Source organism: Tamandua tetradactyla, chromosome 20 (genome assembly GCF_023851605.1).
Source record: "Tamandua tetradactyla isolate mTamTet1 chromosome 20, mTamTet1.pri, whole genome shotgun sequence".
Classification (NCBI taxonomy): domain Eukaryota; kingdom Metazoa; phylum Chordata; class Mammalia; order Pilosa; family Myrmecophagidae; genus Tamandua; species Tamandua tetradactyla.
This window is the reverse complement of record NC_135346.1, coordinates 26,511,827-26,537,839: the sequence shown is the minus strand read 5'-3', so window position 1 is coordinate 26,537,839 and position 26,013 is coordinate 26,511,827. Positions and strand designations below refer to the sequence as shown.

General features: G+C 45.2%; 1 protein-coding gene across 4 annotated transcripts in view; it reads right to left on the bottom strand.

The window, feature by feature from the left end:
* Positions 1–8,121: 8,121 nt before the first annotated feature.
* SH3RF2 (SH3 domain containing ring finger 2) overlaps positions 8,122–26,013 on the bottom strand; it is a 120,239-nt gene continuing 102,347 nt past the window's right edge. For 2 of the 4 annotated variants that reach the window (XM_077137312.1, XM_077137313.1), the window contains 5 exons: positions 22,606–22,697; positions 21,135–21,305; positions 14,485–14,735; positions 10,946–11,301; positions 8,122–8,465 (listed from right to left, as the gene is read on the bottom strand). In XM_077137312.1, the coding sequence (XP_076993427.1) occupies positions 8,190–8,465; positions 10,946–11,301; positions 14,485–14,735; positions 21,135–21,305; positions 22,606–22,697 (1,146 nt within the window). In that variant the 3' untranslated portion in view covers positions 8,122–8,189. Of the gene's footprint in view, positions 8,466–10,945; positions 11,302–14,484; positions 14,736–20,254; positions 20,368–21,134; positions 21,306–22,605; positions 22,698–26,013 lie in introns of those variants that run through there. The other 2 variants (XM_077137314.1, XR_013166240.1) reach the window with 2 other exon arrangements.

The window sequence follows — 26,013 nt, the reverse complement described above, 5'->3', positions numbered from 1 at the left end:
AACCTGCTTGTTTTTGCTTTCTTTGTCATATCTGTAAACTCCACCAACAGCTCCCACTTTTGGGGCCTCTTCTGTGCACTGGCACTTGGTTTACCAGTTTCCACCCTCCAACAACCCTGCAGCATGTCTGTTATTGTTTCCACTTTTCAGACAAAGAAAGAAAGTCCCAGGCAGGTTAGTTAACCTGACAACGTCCGACAACAACGAAGTGACGAGGCCAGAATGCGAACCTGGGGACGCGTGACATCAGAGCCCAGGCTCTGTCCACTCCACGTCACCTTGTTTCTCCATTACACCCATTTGTTAGAACCAGTTTCTCCTCTTAAAAGCCTTCCCGACAACAGCAATGCTTCCTGATTGCTCTCCTCTCTCAGTTCTGTTTGTACAGTAGAGCCTAGCTCTTTATTATACTCCTTGCTTTTTAAAACAGTTTATTGTGGTAACATATAATATTTGCCATTTTAATCATTTTTAAGTGTACAGTTCAGTGGCAATTACATTTACAATGTTTTACTTTCCATCACCACCATTCATAACCAAAACTTTTTCAATACCCCAAACTGAAGCTCTGTATCCATTAGGCATTAATTCTCCTTTCCCTTTAACCCCCCAACCCCAGGTAACCTCTAATCTACTTTCTGTCTCTATGAATTTGCTTATTCTAGATAACCTATGTAAGTGGAATCATGCAATATTTGTCCTTTTGTGTCTGCCTTATTTCACTCAGATGATGTTTTCAAGGTTCATCCATGTTGTCGCGTATATGTAACCTTTGTTTTTGAGCTGTGCCTCCATACCTATTTACTGATTACAGCTACCATTTACTGGGCACTCCAGTGTATCAGCTCAGAGCTCAGAGCTGCCCACGGATGAGCTCATTTCATCCTGCTGAGAACCCAATGAGATGGACGTTCTGATCCCATTTTATAGAGAACACCAAGGTCTGGGAAAATGCAGTGACTTTCCCAAGTCTCTTTCGTAATTTGCCAATGGAATCACAGCTGGCAAGTGACAAAGCTGGAACAACCCCTCAGATGGTCTTGGGATTCTAAAACCCATCACCCTAGCTCTGACACTATATCGCCTCTCCATGTGGTCCATTCCAACGGACTGGGAACATCGCCGTTACAGCTATCCCCAAATCTTTGTTGACTGATGCTTTAAAATCTGGTCCTCTGTTGGAGTCCCCATAATGAAGAAGGCCTAAGCTTCCAAACTTGCCAACATCTAAAAACAACTTAAGCTTAAAAAAGAATTCAGCATATAAATAGAAAGTGCAAAATGGAATATTTGGAAATGTGGTTCTGATATCTAAAATTAGCCTCCCCTTCAAAACAGTATCACTCCCTCTGACTGTTCTGCTCCTTGTTAGGGAAGCTGGCGCTGTCTTTCTCCGGCTGTGACTGACATGTCCTCTTCATACAATGCAGTGCTCCTGCTCTCTCCTTGGCAGAAGTGTAAAACATCTTCCCAAAGAACTAGGGGAAGGGGAGAGGAGCAGGAATCTCAGTAGGATCCTTTGCAGGCAATATTTATTTGAATTCTCTTTGTTCCTCCATATCTGTTTTTTTATTCACCCTTGCTTTGTTTGTCTGTGAAGGTCCCCTGAACACAAAAACTCTCACAGTCCTCTGAGACAAGCAAGAAGTCACTGTTTTTATAGGACGGGTGTTAGGATGGCTCTGGCCTCCAGGACACGTGTGACCTACCACAGTCAAACTCTGACATCACGACTGGTCCTCATCAAGTTGGCCTGCCACACTAGCACTGATTCCAATAACATTAACCAAGGATGCGTAAAATGCCCTTTGCTTTTCTCGCTGTGTCTTGGCTGTCGTCCCTTTATCCTTAACAGCCTCCAGCTCTTGTCCATCCAGCAGTGAACCTATGTGCATAATTAGTTTGCGACTGTGGGTGTGTGTCCACCCCCAAAAGCTATTGCCTTTGAACTTTGGATAAGCACCAGCACAGAACCCTGGAAGATGTCAGCACTCTTGTGCCCCCTTGTTCCCACAGAGAAGCTGAAAGAGGGGGGTATTTTGGAAGTCTCTATACACCCTTTTCTGGGACTCTGCTCTGTGTCACTTAAAGGGCAGGCAAAACCAGAAATAATCTCACGAAGAGGGAGAGATCTGGGAATGAAAAATAATCATTGTGTTTTGATGTCAATTATCCAGCACCATGTTGTAAACTCTATTTTTCAAGTTGCTTGGACATACCTGGTTATCCTTGCACCAAGGGTAGATTGAAAAGAAATTTTTTCATGCAGAACACTTATCTTCCTTCCTATACCTTCTTCTTGGACATCAAGACTCTACCTTCTACCTTTTTATCTGGGAGTGCTTGACCCTGAGTTAAATCCTCCCACCCGTCTACACCTCCACCCTATGAGCTCATCAGCACATCCCCATAGATTAGATTCCTAATCCTTTCTTTTCTTTATCCATTCTCTGCAACCTCAACCATGTTATGTGCATGTTTAGAGTTTCTGTTGAATAAGAGGGAGGCAGGATTTAAGACTGAGCTTTGGGCTTATAGTCTAGGATTCTAGTCCTTTAGGTCTCAGACAGGTCATTTGATCTCTGAGCCTTCATCCCTATCTCTAAAATGGGACAACAGCAGTATCTCCCTCATAGGGTCAGTTGTATTAGATGAGCTTACGCATGTGAAGTGCAGAGACACTTTTCCTTTTAATTTCCCCCTTCAGCTCAGACAGATGTGACCTTAGGCGAGGAATTGAAATATCCTGGGGCTCAGTTTTCTGATCTGTAGATGGGGACAAAAATAGCTTTTCCCCCTGCACTTTTCACAAGGTTCTTATGAGCATTTATTAACAGTGTAAAAATATCTGTTCCAGTTTCAGGAGTTGCTTTTGGTTTCTGCAGTTGGCAACCCAGAGTTGCCAAGTGAGGCCCAGAGGAGAGCTGCCTCGAAAGCCCTATACTCAAGCAATTTTGGCACAGCCATCATCCTTTTCCCTATTCAGGAGCAAAAAGGACTCTCTAAAGAGCTGTAAAAATCCTTCTAAACCAGAACCTCTCTAAACCAGATATGCTGGTGCATCAAAATCTCAGCAATTAATCAAAGCCTTAGAATTCCAGTGTCAGAAGCCAGATGGGAGCTCAGATATTCAGGCAGGGAGTCTATGGGCTCGGATCACAATATTTGCTTTGACTAGTGTTTATGGACTGCCTCTATGGGCTGCACTGAAAACTCCCTGTGGTACATGTGTGGGAAAATTACAAGGGAATTTATCATGGAATTCAAGATAGTGGTTATGAAGGCAGGGAAGGGGTGGGGAGAAAGGAAGGGGTGAGATTAGAAAGACACAAAGTGGGCTTCAATGGTATACTTATTTTTAAAAAGCTGGGTGGTAGGTATATGGTTGTTTTATGAAACATTTCCTCATAAAAAGGAGAGGAAAGCAGAAAGGAGCCCCCCCCAAACCCAGAAAAAATAAAAAAGAAACTACAGTTTGTGATGTTCTACCTGTTCTCATCTACGTTGTTACCTGCTGTGCCCCCATCTCCTCGCATGCCTGGCCCAGAGCGGATGATGGATGCTGTTGAGGGAGTGAATGGATGGATGTGTGACTCTGTGGCACTTCTCCCTGTGCTTCCGACCCCTCGTTTATTATTTGTGAGACACTTGGATCCTGCCTCTGCTGTGTTCTGCTTGTCAACGTGTGGGGCAGTGGGCAGTTCTTCCTGGGAACACTTTATTTCTGCTCTGGTATAGGACATAATACCGTGTCCTAGCAAACAGATGGATTGCTCTTTCAACATTTTTCTATTTCCAGCAAAATCTCCTTGTGTGATTTTCCCCCCAATGGGTGAACTCCTCTGCTTTGGTTCTGCCTGCCAAACACATTCATTAAGTGGCTGTCTCTCTTGGTCACCTGAGAGGTCGCTGGAAGAGCTAACATTCTCTTTTTTTAGCCAAAGGGAGAACTTGGGGTCTTTATTCTCGATAATGTAAACAAGAGAAGCCTCTGAGACAGCAGCTGCCGCCTGCCCGGTATTGCCGTGCCAGCTTGCTAAGCACTTGGCCCCAGCTGGAGAGACTTGATAGAACTTTGCTATTCTGCCTGCCACAGCTGTTCCCTTCCTGGGAAGGGAGTTCAGGGGATGTTGCTGGCCTTTGTGGTCAGGGGTGGGAGAAAGGATGAGGATGGAGCTTATTCAGCTTACAGGAAACAAATGACTTCCCATATCTGCTCAAGAGAGGCAAGAGTCGCTGGGATGCGAAAGACTTTGCTTATGCCAGTGAAAGTATTAGCTGGAAACTGGAGACCAGCAAGCATGGAGCTGTCTTCCCTCCCAAGGGCCTGGTGAAAGTAATTGTCAAAGGCTGGAGACAGCCCAGGAAGGGAGGGTAGAAGGAGCACTGGGTTGGCAGTGGTGTTCTCTGCCTCCAAATGACCTCTCTGGGTCCTGTTCTGTACTATAGGGTAATTCACCAGATAGTCAGCAACTAGTTTGGCACAGGCACTGGCCTATCAGAACAAAGAAGAACTTTTCGTTTTTTTTTTGGAGGTCTTTGGGGGAGGGGGGCGGTTTGGCTTTAACCCTTTAGCTGCTGGATGGTAGAGCAATGGAGAAGACACGGGAAGGGGCCAAACTGTAGGGATGGGGCAAGACAAGGGGAGCTCGGATCATCTGCTATTCACCCATCAGTACAGACTTACATAAATATTTTAACAACCCCTGTGGTCATCCTCCTACTGAATGTCAGCTCTGCTATACGATGTGCTGGGGCAGGGGTGGGGTGGTGGTGGTGGTGGACCAAATTCTCAGAGTTTATGCACATCAGACTCGCCTGAGGGGCTTATTGAACATACTGCAGCTCAGTCTTCACCTCAAAACTCCTGAATAAGACTTTCTAGGGCCCCTGAGAGGCTCACAACACCCATGAGAAAGGAGTGCCCTTTGCTCCGCTGATTTCCAAGGATCTTTTCAGATCTATGCATTCTAGTGGCTTATGATAACTTTGAGAGATGACATCCAGCACACAGTCCCTACTGGGAATGCCTAATTCAGGGGCAGGTTGTGTGAGTGAGTGGAGTGGGCTGGTGGGTACTGTGGCAAATTGAAGAGGCCATATCACTTAACCCAGGTAGCCTTGACCAGTCCCACTAGCTCCCAAGTAGGAATGCAGGCCTGGTGGGGGGGATTTTTCAAGAGGTTTGAAGTCAGTGTCATGTATTAAGTCAACCCTGCATCTCACAAATCATAGGTGGGAAAAATACTTTAGATCTTCCTGCTCCAAAAGCCCTGTCTATGAGATCGGTGAAGGGTAGAGAGGTGGAGCCGTCTCATGTGAGAAGGGAAGGAGATAAGCCCTGAGTGAACCTCCTGATGATATCTGATGAGACCATTTCCTCAAGCATGGCCCTTGGGTTGTGCCCTCGCATTGTGCCCTCAGCAAAGGGGAAGGAGATAATGTGGCTGACCCTCACCTCCCAGATATCTTCCTCCATGACACTCATTTCCTTCACCTCTCAGATGCCTCCCTCAACCCCTCAGCTCCTTTCTTAGCACTGAGGTAGTAGGGTCTGATCTTGGGGCAAAGGAGCACCTTTTCTAGAGGACTATCCAGTTCCTACCTGAGGGGATGCACCTCTCACAGGATGGACTTCTAGGCTCCACCCTTGAGGTGCTAGGGTTCTTCTACCTGGGGTCCCTGGAATTTCCACCAAGGAGTGGACTACTCCAAGTACAAGAGAAGTTGGCTTAATTGTTATTATTTAAACCCAAGTGCCCAAGATCCTCCTCTTCCTTCCCCATGCTTGGAACACATCTTTTTTTTTTTTTTTTTCTGTGGTTAACCTTTAAGTCTCAGTTTCCTCAGTTCTGAAATGGGGATAATTATTCCTGCCTTTTATGGTTATGGGAGGAATTAAATGAGAGGATGTATCCATAGTCCTCTGTGCAGTGCTTGGAACATGATGAATGTTCAATACCATTGGTCAAACAAATGATTTGAAGGTGCCAGTGAAGTAAATTCTTACTTGGAAATACATGCCTGAGCTTTTCAGATCCTCATAAGAATCCACAGTGATGGACTGTGGTTTGGAAGTTAGTGAGTCTAATGCTGGGCATGGGCCTTAAAGAGGCTGGGTGCAGTGCAGGTGGCAAGCCTCTGGGGTGTTGGCCTTCCCAAGAGAGGTTACCCTAGAGACACAGCAGAATGGGGAATTAATCCCTTTCATTGGAAGGTATGAATTGTATCTCCATTACAACCAAACAGCCGGCTTAGCAGTCAAGGCAGTTAAAAGTTAACTGGAACCACTGCTTTTGAGATCTAAGATAAATATTTGGCTGGCTGGTCATGTCATATACCTGCCACTCCCACTATTGAGTACATGGCTAAACTCATTGCTAAACTTATCAAGAGTGCTTTTTTGGGGGTAAAGATGAGGGATAAGTACTCATATTTTGACAAATTGTACAATACCTCCCTGTCCTGGTGACTTTACCCATTTCTCATCTTGATTATTATATTCAGCTCAATGAGGCACGGAGTTGGGCATGCTGATTATGTGGAAAAGAGACAGGTAGGTATTAACACCAAAGCACTAGAACGACGTGCCATTACGTTGAGTCTGCCAGCCCAAAGGGTTTGTTTTTATTTTATTAAGGTCTGGGAAAGTCTTTGGACAATTCGGTTTGCCAAATGTGTGGGTAGGTACGTAAAAGATAGTTTTCAATCCCAGGGTCTTCAAGAAGTATCCAAGGGAAAGGCCTAATTAGACTGCTTTTTTTTTGTTTTAATGGCACCCAGCCTCTGTAGCAAATGGCATTTATACATTAAAGTGCCCACATTGATGGGCACGCAATAAATGTTAAATCACAACAATTAAGTTTAATGAGAATTAATGGGTTGTCTTACAACATCACCTTGGCTGCCAGATGCCTTCTCACCTTGTTTACTCGCCCAGCCCTGCCCGGCTGGCTCTGCCCCCTTCTGCCCCATCTAGTGGGATCACCTGCTTTTGCCCCCTTCTCCTCCGCTGTCTCCGTCCTCCTCCTCCACCTGTCAGGGATGCCAAGGCCATCTTCCCTCCCCCACTGTCCCTGGCAGGTTTTCACAATCCTTTAATCCTTCTGTCTCACTCTCACTGCCACCTCCTTCTCTCACATTTTCTCCTACTTATTTTCTTCACCGTCCTTCCTCTTTTCCCCACTTTTCCTCTCTGACCTTTTTGCCCAGGCCCTTTTCTAGTAAAGCAGCTTTCCTCTTGGAAGCGCCTCCACCCCAACCTTGGACTGTCCTGGCCTAGCTAACACTGCTGCCTTGTCCTGAGACTCAGTGAACAAACTGAGTTTAAGCTGCCCTAAACGAGAAAGCAGCAGCCATGGAAGGAAAGCATACAGGAATATAAACAGAATATTTATCTAAGCTCATATGCTATGCAATGCTGTGTTTAAGCATGCTGTGTTTTCTTGGGAAAATCAGACCACAGCACCAGGATGGATAAATTGCCCATAACACCCCATAGGCTCCTATCCACAGGTGTGCTTCCTGTGTATCTATTGTGTAGATAGTTTAGCAGGAAAACAGATTGAGAAGTATAAAGTATGATAATCTTTTGATATTTGGCAGTTATTTTTCTCTGACCTTCTTGTTTGGAGGAAAATCAGGGAGCTGACTCCTTTTTCTTGGAATGTACAAAGTATTCATCTCACAGCCCTCCCCGAAATTCTCCCTTTGAGGCTGGGATTATGACACTCCAGAGGGAAAAAGGTATGTCGGCAACTAGCAGCCAGTGCACAGGCTCCATAGGTGGCAGAAACTGTCCGGATGCTTTTTGAGATTGAAGAAGCAATGTCAACATCCTTCTCCCACCTCAACTGTGCCCTTTTTAGGACACCATAGAAACTCTACAAAGAGCAAGGAGACAGAGGCCACACACCGCATGCCAGGAACAAACGTGCGGGACAGTCTCCCACTCCTTGTCCTGAGTAATGGGCCTTGCTACACCAAATTGTTTATTTGGAGGTCACCCAACCTATCTCCCCGCCAAAGGCAGGAATCCCTGCTCACACCTTTTCTTTCCTGGGGGTAAAATGGACAGGATTAGGACCCATGCTCAAGTCCCTAAAGAATGGCAGGACATCCTCAGTGGAGGCAGACTGTATTTAAATGCAATTCACCTCTTTGGGGTCTAGGAAAAGCCACCTGAAGATTCATTTGCTTGGAAACACGGTCTGCGTGGCTGAGGCACTGGACACCGGGGCTGTGGCCTTGCCAAAAGTTGGCTTTCTCCGGAGGTCTGTCTGCTGGCCGGAATGGCAGCCACTCCTGTGGGCGAATAGGACGGTCATCTCTGCGCCCAAGGGGGCTGTTTCGGGCTGGGACCCCTTGGGGGTGGCTGGCTGTTCAGGCTTTCCGGAGGTGGGATGGGAGGTGTAATGTTTGGTGGGAGGAGGGCTGTAATTCTGAAATCTCACGGTTTTGACTTGCTGCAAGAGAAAGGAGAGCACAGGGTGAGAAGAGAGATGCATGTTCCTCCCCCTTGAGACTTGGTTCATGCTCCTTCTCTACTTTTGCTCCCACTTGCAAAGCTTCATTTTTGTGTTCCTTCAGCAGAAGCGTCTACTACACATATCACACTCTGTTAGGTGCTATGAACCCAAGAGTGAACAAAATAGCCCCAATAAGCAGACAGTTATAACAAGCGTTCTTTAAGATGCTAAGAGAACATGGAGGAGAGTCTTACATACGTTGGAGAGTAGGGTGGTCAGGGAGGCTTCCCAGAGGTAGATCTCTTTAAATTGAGGACAGCAGACCAATTAGGAATCATTCAGAAGTGGGACAGACAACCACTGTGTAAGGGGGGGGGGGGCTTCCTGAAACAAAAAAGCCTATCTCAAGTGTGCCTCCTCCTCCAGGAAGCCCCTGATAACTCCATTTAAAGCTTTCCATATGGTCTCATAAGTCCTCAGAGAAGAATTTGCAAACTAGACATCTGTTGGCTGAATTTAGCCTGCAGAGTGTTTGAGTATTTGATTAAGTAGCCAACATATGAAAATCAGGAGATTGCACATAAAAATCAGGATTTCATATATCTTGTATAAAAATCAAAGACTTGGTAATACAGGCTGGGCCTATGCCTCATTTTAGTAGCAACTGGCTTGGAGCCAAGTAGTGGTTCCTACTCTACAGGAGATATACGGTCTCCAGTTTGTCCCAGGTGCTACTGCTTCTTCTTTGCTTCCACCTCTCCTAGCCTGCTATAAATCTGCTTGGTACATATAGGTGTTGGGTTTTGCCAATCCTGACTTGGGTTTAATAAAGTGCCCTCTGGTACTGCTTGGGATTTTTTCCCATGAAATTCTTTCTTAGTATTCCTCAGTAAGAATTCAAATCTCTTAGGGTACATGGACCACTTTCCTTCACACTTTTTGACCCTCACCACACCTAGTAGAGCTCTGGGCACTTACTAACCACTCATAGGTTGAAGGCTGTATCTAAGAGATTGTTGTAACATGCAACTGGAGCCTAGAAAACTTTGAATTATTTGAATAATGTAATTCAGAATAAGAATTCCCATTATTTAAATCAATCACGCTAACTTTTTGCCAAATCCCCTGCCCTACAAGCCTATAACTTATCATTAAGAATGTGAACTTTTCTCTCACATCTGGAGTCTATCCCATTCATTTGCGTTAGCTCTGTGGCCCTGGATAATATACTTTAACTTTCTCAACCTCCATTTCCTTATTTTAAAATGGGAATGCCTACTTCCGAAGGTCACTGTCAATATTATAATGAGATGGGACATGTCAAGTGCTTAGCACAGTGTCTGCCAGGTTGTTAGTTCTCACTAGCTTAACAGATAAGGGAGAACCACATCTTTCTTACATGTTGGGGAGAATGGGTGACTGGGGTTGTGGTAGTGGGGGTGATGGTGGTGGTGGAGATGTGATGGTGGTGGTATGGGGGTGATGGTGGTGGTGGTAGAGATGGTGATGGTGGTGGTGATGGTGATGGTGATGGTGGTGGAGATAGTGGTGGTAGTGGGGGTGATGGTGGTGGTGGAGATGTGATGTGGTATGGGGTGATGGTGGTGGTGGTAGAGATGGTGATGGTGTTGGTGATGGTGATGGTGGTGGAGATGGTGGTAGCGGGGGTGATGGTGGTGGTGGAGATGCGATGGTGGTGGTATGGGGGTGATGGTGGTGGTGGTAGAGATGGTGATGGTGGTGGTGATGGTGATGGTGATGGTGGTGGAGATAGTGGTGGTAGTGGGGGTGATGGTGGTGGTGGAGATGTGATGTGGTGGTATGGGGGTGATGGTGGTGGTAGAGATGGTAGTGGTAGCGTCAGTAGAGATGGTAGTGATGGTGGAAGTGATATTGCTGTTGTTGGTGGTGATAATGTTCAATGAACTAAAAGGTAATAATGAGCATCATCTAATTTTGCTCATGTCACCTCTTCCTTCCCGCCATCTCTGTGGTTTCAAGGGTATTATTGAGAACATAAGCCTTTTACAACTAGTCTTATGTCTTCTAGTAGGAAAAGCCCTAGATTGGAAGAAATTAACCTGACCACTACTACAAACTCAACAATAGTTACTTGTAAGAGTCATTGTAACTCAGAGTGTAACTTGATAAGTTATTTATATTCGCCCATGTTTCACTTACCTCTTTTATACAGTGCAATATAAAGTGTTATGGAAGCACTTTACACATCTTACTCCATTTAATCTGCACCCCAATAAATTTGGGACGCACAAAGGAGAATCTGTAACATGTCTAGGGAGGGTATGAGTGGGTGTGAAGATGGGGAGGGGGTTGAGTGCAAAGGTTCATTTGAAACTTCAATTTTAGTTCCCTGCCCCCTAAAACTAAAATCTCAGGAGCTGGGACACAAGTCAGGGAATTCCATATATGCAAAGTTAGGGGTCTAAAGGGTGAGACCCCCTTAATGTCCACCCTACCTTTTCGATGCCATTTCTTGAGTTTTCTGGTTTCACCAGGATTGATGGTGGGGCAGATGCAGGTGGTTTCGGTGGAGGCTCACTCTTGATCGGCATTTCCTTGCCTTCCATGATGAGGGAATTGGCTGCCGAGTGGATCCTGATGTCGTTGGCTCTGCTGACGCATGTGAGTGCAGGCTCCCCTGTGGGAGTGGGCTTGGGGCCCATCTCTCCCGTCACCGCTGAGGGCGAGGAGGGAACCCCAGACTGGTAGAACTGGAACTGCTGAGGCCGTACGACCATGGTGGGGCTGCGTCTGAGGGAGCCGACCACAAGAGTGGGTGTCCCTGACTGGACAGGTCTCTGCAGGGATCCATCTGGGGAATTGTATGACAGAGATATCAGGAAGGCAGGAGGCTGACAGCAGGTTGGGTCGAGGCTGGGTACGCAGTGTGTCCTGATATCCCAGAATAGTTAAGTGCTTTCCCAGTTTGATTGTGTCACAGTCTTTCAGGGTCTTTCAGAGGTGACCTTATTCTTTTTTTAGTGCTATTTGCTGATGCTGGCAGCAAATAACTGGCCAGCTGAATGTTGGGGAGGGGGGTGGTATCAGAAAATACACTATGGCTGTTGGCCCTGTCTCTCTCTCTCTCTCTCTCTCTCACACCTTCTGTTCTTTCCCTCCAGGCCTTTAAGATGGAGAGTGAAGAAGGGAGACAGAGAGAAAGCCCAAAGAGGGACACAGGGAGACAGCGTCACAGTGACAAGTGAGTGCTGGAGGCACGCAGACCAGAAGAGGTAACAAAAGACAGAGACAGAGACAGAGACAAAGAGACAGAGAGAGCAAATATGGAGAAACAAAGGCAAGAAACAACTGAGGAGGAGGAGAAGGAGGGAGAGTGGAAAGGAGGGGAGAGGAAGGGAGAGGAGAACTCCAGCTACTTGCTGATGAAAATTCTAACCGAAGCTTTGGGCCTGTGGTGGCGGGATGGCTGCTCGGGGATGGGGAGGGGTGAGTGGCGGGAAGAAGGGTGACACCGGTAAGAAGCAATTCAGAAAGATTAGTCCAGAGTTAGGACTTATGTGGATTTAATGAAATAATCTCATAACCCAGGCTCTGGAATGAGACCTACAACCTGGGAACCTTGAGCAAGTAAGTCACCTCATGGCCTCCCTGCTCCCCAGGGCCCTCATTTGTGAAATGGAAATTAAAAAGAGTCCTAGCTCATGGGCTATTGTGATGATCACATTTAATGATGTGTGCAAAGTGTTAGGATAGTGCCTGAAACATATTCACCATATGTACCAGCTCTCATTAATTTTGGGTAAGGGATGCAAGGTCTAGAAGTCTGGCTTTGGCCCTTCCTTGAGCTTATTATTATTTTTTTAATTTATTATTAGTATTTTTCATCTGAGACAGTCTTTCCTCTGCATAGGAAGCTATCCTTCCCCCTCAAATTCTTTGGAGAAAAGGAGATTCCCACCCCTCAAAAGCCTGTAGGTTACCTGGGGATCAGAAGCTCATTGCATTTCTGTGTCCCTGGGGAGAGGTGGAGAGACACCCCTGAGAAGCACAGTGGGGTCTTTTTTGCAGAAGGATCCTGGCATTTAGAGAGACTTAGTCAGGGTCCCAATCAGAGCTGTTCATCCTTAGAGATACTCAGTGGGTGCGTGTTTGGATCAAAGCCATTTGTGTCCAGCACAGAGGCCCGAGTCCAGCCCACGCTGTGCGTGGGGGCTTGGTGGAGCCAGGCGTGAGCACGAAGGCAGATGGCTCACTGAGCACAGGCATGTCCCACTGCTGCGAGCGAGCTAGTCGCCCTTTCCACAAGGCTGACCTTTCAATTTAGACATTTATTTTTCCACTGACAGCCCTGCGAGGTGTGTACAGTCAATTCTCCTGCCATTTCTCTTCACTCTGGGGAGACTGATAGGCTGACCAACCTGGCCTTGGGAAAAGGGAGAAAGAGAAAGCCTCTGGGACCTGGAAAAGGCAAAGCAGCACTGGGGGGACATGTCCGCAGGTTCCCGTAGACGTGTGGAAAATTGGTTTCATGCCCTATCTATTTGTTGTAGGCTCCCGATTTCCAGGAGGTTTAATGCTTTCTTATTAAATGCCCACTCAGTGCGAGCAGACAAGCTCCAAGACAATCAAAATTTATGCAAAGGCAGAGAGGGAGCATGTTAAAAAAAAAAGTGTGAGCAATTGCCTGTGGGATGCTGTTCTTTACATTCATAGATGGTCTAGACTGAGTTTGAACATTTCAAATCAAAGTGACTTCATGCTCACTTTGATCTGCTTGGTTGTAGTAGCAATGATAATACTAATAAAATAATAATACTGTGAAATAGCTAATATTTCTTGAGAGCTTTATACGTGCCAGGTACTGTGTGATCAGACTTATTTGGATTATTTTATTAAATCCGTACAATAATCCTGATGAGGAAGATACTATTTTTAATCTCCATTTTACAAATGAGAAAACAGAAGATTGAAGAGTTTAATAACCTGCCCAAGGCTTTGGTGCTGGGATTGCTTTGAAGGAGGGTGTTGGGGAAGTAGACACAGTTGGGTAGGACTTAAGGCAAGTGTTGCAGGACTGGTGGTCATCAGATGGAATACTGGGCAAAGGAGGACTTAAGATATTTGTTTTATTTTCCTTGGGGAATTTTCCCATGTGGCATATTGTTTTACGTGCTACTCATTGGGTTTGATGAATCGCATTAACATTTTCATGTTTAATCATTTTTCAACATAGCAAGAAGGGTCTCAGAGCCCAGTTTTAATTAGGGGACAGAGAATAAATCACATTTACTTTGCTCGGCTCATTGCCTTCTTCTAGAGAAGTGAAGTCCCACACTTCACATGGTCCTACAAAACCATGGATTTCAGATACATTTTTAGGCCCCTTGAAAATGAACTCTTAGGTAGAGGCTCCATATGTTAAGAGAGAAAAGCAGGGCTTCTTAAAATGCAGAACCTGTATGTATAGCTACGTGTGCAAGGTGGATGTTATATAAGTGGAAACAAAAGCCAGGTGCAGAACGGTGCTGTAAGTATGATTAAAGGATATATATCCAGATAAAAACGGAAGAGAACTTGGGACAGGGGTTAAGGATATAAGGTGACTGGTTTTTGTATGCTCTATATGAAATAACCCTTTTATTTTTTCTTGTAAACTTAAATAAACAAGATCCAGGGGCTCTGAAGACTGGTTCCTAAACCCTCCTTTTCTCCCACCTCTAATCTTTTCCTTGTTTCTTGTCCTGGCACCCCTGAGGGGTTTCCTGGGATGCAGTTTGAGAAGCACTGAGCTAGCAAGTGCTTTGGCTCTCCTGTCCTAGTAACGTCCTGCAGATGTGCTGAGTGTCATCATTTTTGCACGCTGGCCATGGGCACTGCATCTCCCCGGTCACCATGCCTGTGTGAAGTGGCCAAGGGCAGCCACCTTGAGTCTGTCTGGCTTCATCCAATAAAAGAACTCAACGTTTGGGACTGTTAAAGCACCTCTGCCTGCCCTGGGGTCAGATCCTCCCACCACTTAGCTCTAGACACGTACCTCTCTGCCACCACTTACTCTTTCTCATGCTGCTTCGCGCTTTCCGAAGAGAGCCCTGTCCGCAGGTCCCCGGGCCGGCCGCGCTCCTCACAGGGCTGACCACGGCTGTGGGCACAAAGACGGATTTGAAGGGACGGCTTTGCCGGGGATTGCCTTCTGAAATGCTACCTTGGGAGGACACAGAAGAAGTGGATAATGTCCATGTGGTGTAGAGACCAGGGCTCCTGGAATCTGGAAAACTAGATGTCTTTCTGGTGGTGGGAATATTTTGAAAGAGAAGAAATAGAGAAAGAAAATGTTCAGTCAAGAGTCTTATTTAACCTACTCTAAGCTCTAACTGTAGCCTGACCAGGGCTGCTCCTCAGCCTCTCCCCACCCACACGCAGACCCACACAGGCTCAGCTACTTAGGCCCCACTCCCCATGCCTTGAACATGCTGGGGGGTGTTCTGAGGTGGGGAGGGTGTCTCCTTTTGACGGCCTGATAGAATGCGAAGACTTGAATTTCATCATCTTGCACTCCAGCTCTGGCTGCGCCGCATTCCATGTCCCATCAACCCAGTACAAGAGCATGGCATCTTGTACGCATTCATTGGGCTTCACAGCAGTGATTTCTTGTCCATTCAGTATCTTTTCCACTAGAAGCTCAAGCTCTTTGAAGGTAGAGATATACTGACTAACTTTATATCCTCTGTATTCTGTACATACTTGTCTATTAATAAATGTTTGTTCGATGGCTGCCATTTAACTGTTAGCCATTTTGGCTAACGTATATTGAGCACTTACTGTATGCCAGGCGTGGGCCAAATGTTTGGCCCACATTATCTCACTGGTAACTCACAACAGCCTTCTGGTTGGTACCATCAGCACTGCCACTTTATAGACAAAGCAAAACAAAAGATAGAGACTCAGAGGCGCTTGTCCAAGCAACCGCTGGACCTGGGATTTGAACCCAGTCTAGGCTGGCCCTTTGCAGCACCCATGCTCTTACCACTGAGCTACACTGCCTCCTGGCTGGTTTTAGCATTCAGCACTTGGTGACAGAGAAAACCTTATATCCTGCTTGAAGTCAATGAGCCAAAGCACCTGGTGGTACCCAAGTATGCCTCTGTAAGACCCCATTTCTTCAAGATTTATTAGTGTGGTTTTCAAGAGAATTATTAAACTTCTTTAAAACAACAATCCCTTGCCCATTGTTTCCAGGCTCCAACTCCCTGAACTGCGTAGGGAATGGTTGTCAATTTACATGCCTTTCCTGCCCTTTCACCGATCCCATCTTAACATCACATCTCCTACTGAGCAGTCCATCCATCACCTTGTCACTCTGTGGATTAAATAACTCTGCTAATTCCCTGGGAAAACTAACTCCACCAAGGCCCCCAGACAAGAGATGCCCTTGTGGTTTCCATCCAGTCAATGCCTCCAGGCTTCCTTTAGATAATTACCCTTATTTCTCCTGTTCTTTCTCTTTCTTAAAACAGTGACATGTAGTTAATAACGAGCCAGTGTTGTATGAGGACAGGTAAGGCATCATTTAATAGTGACCAATTCTGCCCAAGAAATGTATACAGACAAATGCCCTGGGAACTTATGCTTGCAACAATGGGCAGCAACTTGCCTCTGGTCCCGCAGGGATGCTGTCAGGGAATAGGGTGGGACTGTCCACTGGTGAAATCTCAGGCTACATGTGGGAGATGAGTGCTGGGTAGTGGAGAGAAATCCCCAGTACTGGCTTGTAAAGTTGAGTTCAGCATTTGCCCGACTTTTGAACAGAGCCCTCAAGGTGTTAGATGCTGCAAAACTGATTAGTGACAGGAAAGACAGGTTCCAAAATTGTTTCTAGCAGCAGCAGCAGCAGCAGCAGCAGCAAGGACAGAATGCAGATAATTAGGCCCAAGTCAGCCTTATGTCACCTTCTGTGAATGGCTATTTACAGACTAAGATGCGACCTCATTTTTCTGAGCCCAGCACTGGGCCAGATTCCAGAACTCCTATATCCCAAATCTTAACTCTGAGTCCCTCTATATCCTTTAGCAAAAAAGCTCAGCACTTACCTAGTACTTTCTTCACGGCACTTCACCAAGATATGTTAATGATATGTTAATGAGTCCCCATGCCACCCCGGACATTATGGTCCTTGTTCTCCAGATGGGGAGACTGGAAGACTTTGTGCTTAAGTGGGAGGAATGGATATTGCTTCTGCTTTGCTCAATTGTGCCTGCTTTGAGTGCGCAGGGCTTGGTTTCCCTTTCCCAACATTTGAAAAGGGAATTACAAACAGCAGCTCTGTTGTGCTCACCAATGCCAGCAGCCTTCTTCCTGGTAAGAAGAAAACTTGGACCTTGGCAATCTTTATATAGCTCCGTATAGAGAGTTAAATCCAAACGAGCAGTGGCCCACTCTTTCCTTTTGTCTTCCAAGTGGGCATATGTCAGTGAAGATTCTTGGTTACAAGAAAGAGAGACTATCCTGACTAACTGGGCAGAAGGGAATTTTGGGGGAGGGAAGAAGGTAGAGGAAAGGGCTTGGAAACAGGATCCAAGGAGTTTCCAGAGAGCTCAGCAGAAGGAGCTTGCTCTCAGGAAGAGTTTGATCAGATGCTGCTGCTTGTGCTTTCACCATGAATGGCCTTCAACTTTGCCCACATTCTTTTCTCCCTTGTTCAAGTGTCAAATTGCCAAGAGAGAGGGTCGGATTGGCTGATCTGTCCCTTAACTGTACTGATGGGGTTGAGAAGGAGGAGGGTTTGGTTTCTTCAGCCTCTGAAAAGGAAGGAAACTTCCATCTCCTACCAGGACTATACATACTGGAGAAACCCCAAAGGGGAGGGTGGTTCTATTCAAGAGGGAGATTAGGTGTTGGACAGAGGAAAACCTGACAACTGTTCTATCTAACATGAGCCAATGGATGTTTCCAGGATGTGGGGTGAGGTGTCGTGGTGGCAGAAGATTTAGTTGAGGTCAACAATAGTTGGGCAGTTTGGTGTCATCATCCAGCATGGAGAGCTGGAACACCGAGTAGCAGAGTAGCCTTTTCCTCTCTTGGTAGTTAAAAGGATCACTTGAAACTTTACTCAAGTCTAAACCCAGGCATTGTGGTCAACTCTAATCTATAGTCAATCTCCAAACTCTGGCTGGTTCAATTCATTAGAGGATGATTTTAATAAGACCAAAAGTTCAAATGCCTAGGGGGCAACTCATACCTTGAGCTGTGGCTGTTTTATAAAAGGCTGCATTATACACCGAGGGGGCTGGATGGTAGTGCAGACCCAACATTGCAAACAAATAAAAAAGCCTGGGGGGAAAAACCTTGAGTACACACAGAATCAGATAGCACAAAGGGGCCTTAAACATTAAGTCCAACCTACTCATCTTTAAGAATATAACCTGCTAATAGTAGTAGAAATTCAGCTGCCAGAGGACAGCATTATTCAGCCCTGAGAAGTGAGAGGAATTAAACTTCTCACAGTGGAAAGAATACTTAAGAACAAAGGTTAGCTGTACCCTATAGAAAAATGTCAGTCATGTCCAAGATTAATGGGGACGGGGACTTGCTTTGCATCAGACAAACCACTAAGGAAAGCCAACACTGGGAAAGCATTGCACCTCTGTCTCTAATAACTCCCAGAAGCATATGTGCCGACAGGCACTCATTCTTAGTGGAGATGCTAATTCCCCATAAGCAAAAGCACCCCTGAGCATTACCAGCACCTCAATATAGGCATATGTCCAGATTTCTATGAAATGGGAGGGAGGGTAGACTCACTGGTAAACTATGTGGCCACACTCCACCTGTGGTCTGACATGCTGCCATCTTGGAGGGGGAGAGTGCAGATGCTCAACCCTTGCCTGATAGATCTACTGAGGAGGAAAGTCAAGAAGGAGAGAAAGGGAGGCTGGAGCCTTGGAGTCCACTGGAATGGAATCCTATATGCATCCTAGTTACGGTGACCATATGCCCTGACATTCCCAGAATAGTCTCAGTTTGTGTCCTTTTATCTCAAAAGTGTCTTAGTTTGGGTGACAGACTATATGATCACTCTTATTCTAACGGTTCTTTGACAGCATAACCAGGATTTTGGATAAGACCAGATGCATACACAAATGCCTGAGCAGTAAGCATGGGCCCTAGGGAATTCTAGTTGGATCCCACTGAAGAAAATGTTCCTCACTATCACTTCTAGACCGTTCTCCCACCCTTTCCAATACTCCCCAGCTTTGATTCTTATATATCATCAGACTCTACCACACACCATCCCACCTCATTGCAGTCATTATCTACACTCTGGGTCTCTCCCCTTGTTTCTTGAAAATTTTTAGATCCTGGCTCATTGTCATTCTCTCTACCATCATGACCTCATGTAGTCATAGGATTTACATATCACCTCAAACCCGGACCTCTCTCCTAGATGACAGACTTGTAGACTCAGCCACTTACCAGCATCTTTACTTGGATTACAAATAGGCATCTCTGACTGACCCTGCCCCAATCTAAGCTTTTGATTCTGCCCACCTTATAACTTGCTCCTCTTTTAGTCTTCATTATCTGCATCTTAATAAAGGGCAACTAGCTACTCAGGGCAAAAGCCTTGGACATGCCTCGATTCCTCTATTCTTTCACACCCAATATTTGATCTGTTAGAAAATCCCAACAGCTTTACCTTCAGAGTATATCTAGAATCTACTCACTTCTCCTGTCTACACTGCTGCCTCTTTGGTTCAAATCACCATCACCTCTCCTTTGAATTAGAACAATATCCTCTTGTAACAGGTCTCTCTGCTTCCATTTTTTTTTCTCTCTATAGTTTATTCTCAGGCCAACAACTAGAGTGATTCTGGATAAAACCTAAGTTAGATCATATCACTCTTCTTCTCAAAACCTTAAAATAAAGTCAAAGCCAAATTCCTCATTATGACCTAGAAAATTCTATATGATTTGGCCCTTTTACCATTCTGACTTCATCTCTTACTAACCCCCACTCTCTTGCTCTGTTCCAATTCCATTGGCTTTCATGACAGCCATACTCATACCTCAGGACCTTTGCACTCACTGTTCCTTTGGCTTGGAAAGCTCTTCTCCCAGATATCCACATGGCTTACATTCTTATTTCCTTCATTTCACCTTCTTACTTCTCAGTAAGGCCATCCCTGATTGACTTGTCTAAAATTTTAACCACTCCAAATACATTCTATCCCCTTTTCCTGCATTATTATCCCCTTATATATCTTGTGTTCTTTTGGACAGGAATTTTTGTGTATTTTGTTTACTAATGTTTCTCCCGTGCCTAGAAAGATGCCTGATACAGTTAGTGCTCAATAAATATTTGTTGATTAAATTAATGAATTAAAGCATCAGTTATAGACACCCTGAGTTTGCCTTTGAAGATATTACAACTTTATAGCAAATTCTTAAGAACCTTCCACTGAAAGGAATAACCTTGATTTTGTACCCCAACTTTTTGTGAAGAAATCTCTTCATGTAACCCCAGATCTATGGGATCCAGACTCTGCCTGTATACTTCCCAGAAAGGGAGTCTACCACACCACAAGCTATCTTGGGTGGGAAAATCTTTGGGTTAGAAAACACAGTCTTTTATTGAACCAAAACCTTCTCTCTAAGCTGTATTCGCTGGTCTATGTCCCATCCCCTCACGGAACCTACTCCCTGGTCTACACAGTCTATTATGTTCCTTCTGACCCTTGTCTTCTACAGGCTAAAACCCCTAGTTTTTTCATTGATTTCTCCCATGATGTAGTTTGCTGTCTCCTCACCATCCTGGCTGCCCTCCTCCGGTCACAATGCCTGCCTAAATGAAGGTCTCCCGAACTGGGCATATGACTCCCTTTCAGAGCACAAGGGGTCTGTCACCTTCCTGGGGCTTGTGACTCTCTCTTATGTCATAAAGACACCATTTGATATGTGGTGATGGTCTCGCTGCCTCAAGGTAGGCTTTAATGGGGTGGGGGTGGTGGGGAAGCTAGGATGTGGTGGACGGTTTTTGGAATCTGTGCCCATTGGTGGTCATGCTGTCAGATGGCTGGAGAAAGTGTGGGCCTATGGCATTAACAGGTAGACCACACGTTTAAAAAGGTGATGAAAATGGCCAGGGATGAAGACTGGCTGGGTATTGAGGGTTTAATCTGGGTTACAGCTCAATAAATAGTGAGCCTGAGTTCATGGGCACCCTGCCTAATGGTTTAGCCTCTTGAGAAATTTCCCCCAGTGCCCTGGGGACGTCACTGACCATCACATTTTCCTGTTATGATACTAGATGGAGGGAGAGAGTGGAGGCCGCAAAATGGGATTTTTGGGTTTTGTGCAGTAGAAAACTTGATGTTTAGTTTTTGGACAAATTGCTTAACTCTGAAAATCAGTTTCCTCATCTGTAAAATAAAATCTACTTTACAGGATTCTTGGGCATAGTCAATGAGTTCAAAGATGCGAAAATGCTTGTAAAACTTGAGGAGCTATAAAAAAAGACAACTGTTTTTGCTCTTTTTCTTTTTTTTAAGTGAAGTATTAGCAGGTACTAGAGAAAAAAGCTGTTTCTTGGCCCATGCAGAAGAAGAGTGCTGGATCCTTTTCATTTCTTCCCACAGACGGTCCCTAGCCTAGCATGACCCCCTACATCTGAGAATGGAGGAGACACACCTGAAAACAGGGATGACATAGTTGTTTGGGAAGATGCCGACTCGCCCAGTGACCAAGGAGACTCCCCTGAGCCAGCCGTCCTGGCATTTCCCGAGGACCTTGATGCCTTCTCCCTTCTGCAGGTCCAGCTCATTGGGTCCATGGGCTGAGTAGGAGTGCAGGGCTACAAACCTGAAGACACACGAAACCTGGTGAGGGAAGGTGAGCTTGGCGGAGGGCACAGAGCTGGTGAATGGTGAAGGGAGACAGAACCTCAGAGACCAACATCCCAGTGGTTAGCAATAAAAACCTTAAAAAAATTGAAACCTCAATATGTAAGGCAGGTGAAAGTGGCACACCATGGCTGCAATAGTAGTGGAGGGGCTCAGATTTGTGCCCTCTTGCTCCCCCTTCTCCAGGGGTGCCACACTGGCAAAAACCACTAACTGAAGCCAAAAATGGCATTTTTACAACAGGGAAACAGGCTCAGAACAGAGAAAGGGTTTGGCTACCAGGAATTAGTGGCAGAGCCAGGTCTCCAACCTAGAAGTAATGGTTCTAACTAGGACACTTTTTTCACTACTGCTTGGAGTATCATGGTTGTAGCCGGCAAGATTCAAAGAGATAAGAAGTCAGCATAGAAGCCTCCCTGCTCCACACCCTCTCCAAAGAATGAAGATGTGTGTGACACCCAGGAAAGGCCAATGGATCTAGTTTAAATGTAGGCAGGGAGGTGGACATTGGAAAGTAAGAGGAAAGTAAGGGGCTAATTTTAGCTTGGGCGCATATCATGGAATATCGGCTGCACCGTGGGAAGGAGGGGAATGGATTTGTAAAATGGCAGGAACATCCTCAGGTGAGCCCAGAGATGTACTCCAAAGTCTACTCCGTAATCAGGCAGGTAATGTCCGTGTACCTGTGTGTGTGTGTGTGTGTGTGTGTGTGTGTGAAAATATGGAGTAGTGAGAATACCCACCTGACTAATGGCACTAAAAATGGACGCACTTGGATTTGCCAGATTCAAGGGTCCCCAGCCCTTAAGCTAGACATTAGGACACGATCCCAGACTCTGAGGACTGTGAGATGCTGGAATATTTCATCAAAAAAGGCTAGAGGAGGCTTCTTATCTGTAAGCCTTTTTTTTTTTCTAAAGTGCTATATTTATGTTTTGCTTGATTACTAAAGCAATTTCCACTCATGACACAACATTTCTAACCCAAAAGAAGACAATAAAAATTGATCAATACCCAATCTCCTTGAGAAGTCTTGGTATATAACCTGCCAATCCATTTCTACTTTTGTATAGCAATGAGATAGAACAGTGTGGTTTGCTAATTTGTGTTCTTTGCCATTATTTCCTTTGGAGGTTGTGAAGGAAGAGTTGAGTGGCTAGATGGGATGACTTGGGAGTGGTGCCACTCGATGGCAGAGGGATGGTAAAGACGAGCCTTCCATGCTGGGATGGAAGCAGAGGGTTGAGTGTTGTACTCACATGTTAGCGGAGAGGTGCTGCTGGGAGCCAGGCAGACTGACGACGGCTGTGGAGTATCCTGGGGAGGCAGGTGTGGGATGGTGAGTGCTGACCTACACAGACACACAGACAGAAAAGACAGCCAAGCAGAACCAGTGAGGTCAATGAGCCAGGCCCACAGCAAACAGCGCTGCTACAGAAAGGCCTGACACAGTCAAAAGCCAAGGGCCATGCCCAGTGCCACCCATCATGCGTCTTCTCTGTGGTATGGTTGTGGGCAGAGTGGGTGGGGAGGGACGGGTTTATGGCCTGCCAGGGTGGCATGCCATGGCCATGCTCCAAAAGACTGCTCAGATACTGCAGAGGATGAAGACCTGTCCAATCAACAAGACACTGCCAGGCTTCCTGTTCTGTACCCCCAGCCCCACCCCACCTCTTTGCCAGGGCACTCACCACCCTTTGTGAAAACCGACTGCTGGAAAACGACGCTACGGCTAACATTACCGAGAACTTAACACTTGCTGGGCAGTTTTAAGCACTGTACAAATATTAACCAACTTAGTCCTTACCACAATCTATCAGAGGTAGATACTATTATTATCCCCATTTTTGGATGAGAAAGTGAGGCACAGAGTGAAAGAAAGGTCACCCAACTAGTAAAGAACAAAGAACTTTCAAAACCAGGCAGTGTGGCTCCTGAGCTCACACTCTTACTGACTACTGCTGCTATTTCTACACACACACAACACATACACAAATACACACAAAAGCAGTTCATCCAATAACTTATGGAAAACAAATCTGAACCCCTTTATTTTTCCAGACTGAAAGAAGGAAAAAAGCTCCTGGAAAGCACTTCCGGGAAGATGGCATAGTAGGGTAGATTGGATTCATGGGGACACGAAAATATGGCCAGGAATGCAGTCCCAGGGGGTGGGGGTGGGGTGAGTGATCAAAGAGAATCTCCAATATTTCATAGGGAGGAGAGGGGAGGGAAGATCAGATGGGGAGAGCAGGTTGGGTCTGATCAGTCATGACCTCCACTGGGGGCAGGCGGCGGCACACGGAGAAGTGCGGCTTTGAGGGAACCGACCATCCTTTCACTCCAGCCTGCCCCAGCTGTTGGTTGGGAAATCTCACTGTGCAGCTCCATGGGGAGCCTGGAGGCGTGCCTCGTCGTCGACTGCTAAAGGTGATCCCCCAGCTGCTGTAGGCAGTTTCCTGGCTGGGCACTGCAAATAGCTGTCCTGTTGGGGGCAGTGAATGGCTGGTTCACTGGGCACTGGGTACTGTGGATCAGCGGCTCCCCCGGGCGCTGCCATCAGCCACCCTGTCCAGCTACCTACACCATCATCCCAGCTGGCCACCACTGCAGTCAAGAAAGGGCAGGCCTGAGGAGAGGATGTGCCTCAGGAGCATCACATCCTGGGAAGAAGCAGTAAGTGCAGTCTTGCCAACTCCCTATCTGCCTAGGTTTTTAAAAAATATATTTTTTCCTCTATGTTTGTATTATTATTATTAATTTTTATGTTATATATTTACATTTTTTGTTGGTTTTTCATTTTTTATTTCTAGCTTTTAATTTTATTTTTATCTTCTCTCCCTTCTGTGTACATCAGTTTGAGTTCATTCCCAATACATTTTGGGGTGTCTCCTTCAGACTCTGGGGCCTACTATTTCTGAGGTGTGTTTTTTTTTTTAATGTATTTTTATTTTATTTTAAAATTTTATTTGTTGGGTGCATGGGCTGGGAATTGAGTCGAGTCTCCCGCATGGTGGGCGGGTGCTCTGCCACTGAGACACCCATGTACCCTTGCAGGGCTTTTAGTAGACCCTCAAGAAATAAAAACTTTTTTTAATAGCAGCCATTCTTAGAGGTGGGAGGCGATATCTCATTGTCATTTTAATTTGCATTTCCCTTATAGCTAATGAAAATGAGCATCTCTTCATGTCCTTTTTTGCTATTTGTACTTGCACCTCAGAAAAGTGTCTTCATATCTTCTGTCCATTTTGTAAGTGGGCTGTTTGTTATTGCTACTGAACTGTATGTACACAGGATTCCAATATGTGGTTTCCAAATATCTTCTCCCATTGAGTTGGCTGCTTGTTCACCTTTTCAATGAAGTCCTTTGAGGCACAGAACTCTTGATCTTAAGGAGTTTCCATTTGTCTATTTTTTCTTTCACTGCTTGTTCTTAGGTGTAAAGTTTAAGAAGCTACCTCCTATTACTAGATCTTGAAGATGTTTCCATACATTTTCTTCTAGAAGTTTTATGGTACTGGCTCTTACATTTAGGACTTTAATCCATTTTGAATTAATTTTTTATAGGGCATAAGGTAAGGGTCTTCTTTCATTCTTTTGGCTATTGATATCCAATTCTCCCATACCCATTTATTGAAAAGACTATTTTGTCTCAGTTCAGTGGATTTGGGGACATTATCAAAGATCAATTGTCCACAGATTTGGTGACTTTTCTCCACACTCTGGATTCAACTCCATTGGTCAATACTTCTATCTTTGTGCCAGCCCCATGCTGTCTTGACCACCTGTGGCTTTATAGTAAGTTCTTAAGTCAGGAAGTGTTAGTCCTCCCACTTCGTTCTTTTTTAGGATATCTTTAGATATTCAGTGTCTCTTTCCCTTCCAAATAAATTTGATAACTAGCTTTTCCTAGTCTTCAAAGTAGGTTGTTGGGATTTTGATTGGTATTGCATTGAATTTGTAGATCAATTTGAGTAGAATTGATATCTTTATGAAATTCGATCTTCTTATCCATGAGCATGGACTGTCTTTCCATCTATTTAGGTCATTTTTTATTTCTTTTAGCAACGTTTTGTAGTTTTCTTTGTACAGGTCTTGACATCCTGGTTAAATTTATTCCTAGATACCTGTTTATTTTGATTACTATTTTGAATGGAATTTTTTCCTTGTCTCCTCAGATAGTTTTCCTTTCTTGTAGCATCTTTACCCAGTTTTGGTATTAGAATGATATTAGCTTACAGCCTATATAAAAATTAATTCAAAATGGATTAAAGTCCTAAATGTACGAGCCAGTACTATAAAACTTCTAGAACAAACAGAAAACTACAAATGTTGGAGAGGATATGGAGAAATTGAAATACTCATTCACTGTTGGTGGGAATGTTTAATGGTGCAGCCACTGTGGAAAACAGTCTGGCAGTTGCTCAGAAAACTAACTATTGAGTTGCCTTATGAGCTGGCAATACCAATATTCAATATATACCCAGAAGAACTGAAAGCAGTGACAGGAACAGACATCTGCACACAGATGTTCAGAGCAGCACTATTCACAATTGCCAAAAGATGGAAGAAATCCAAATGCCCATCAATAGATGAGTGGATAAAAAAATGTGATATACATATGATGTAATATTATGCAGCATGACTGAAGCATATGATAAGGTGGA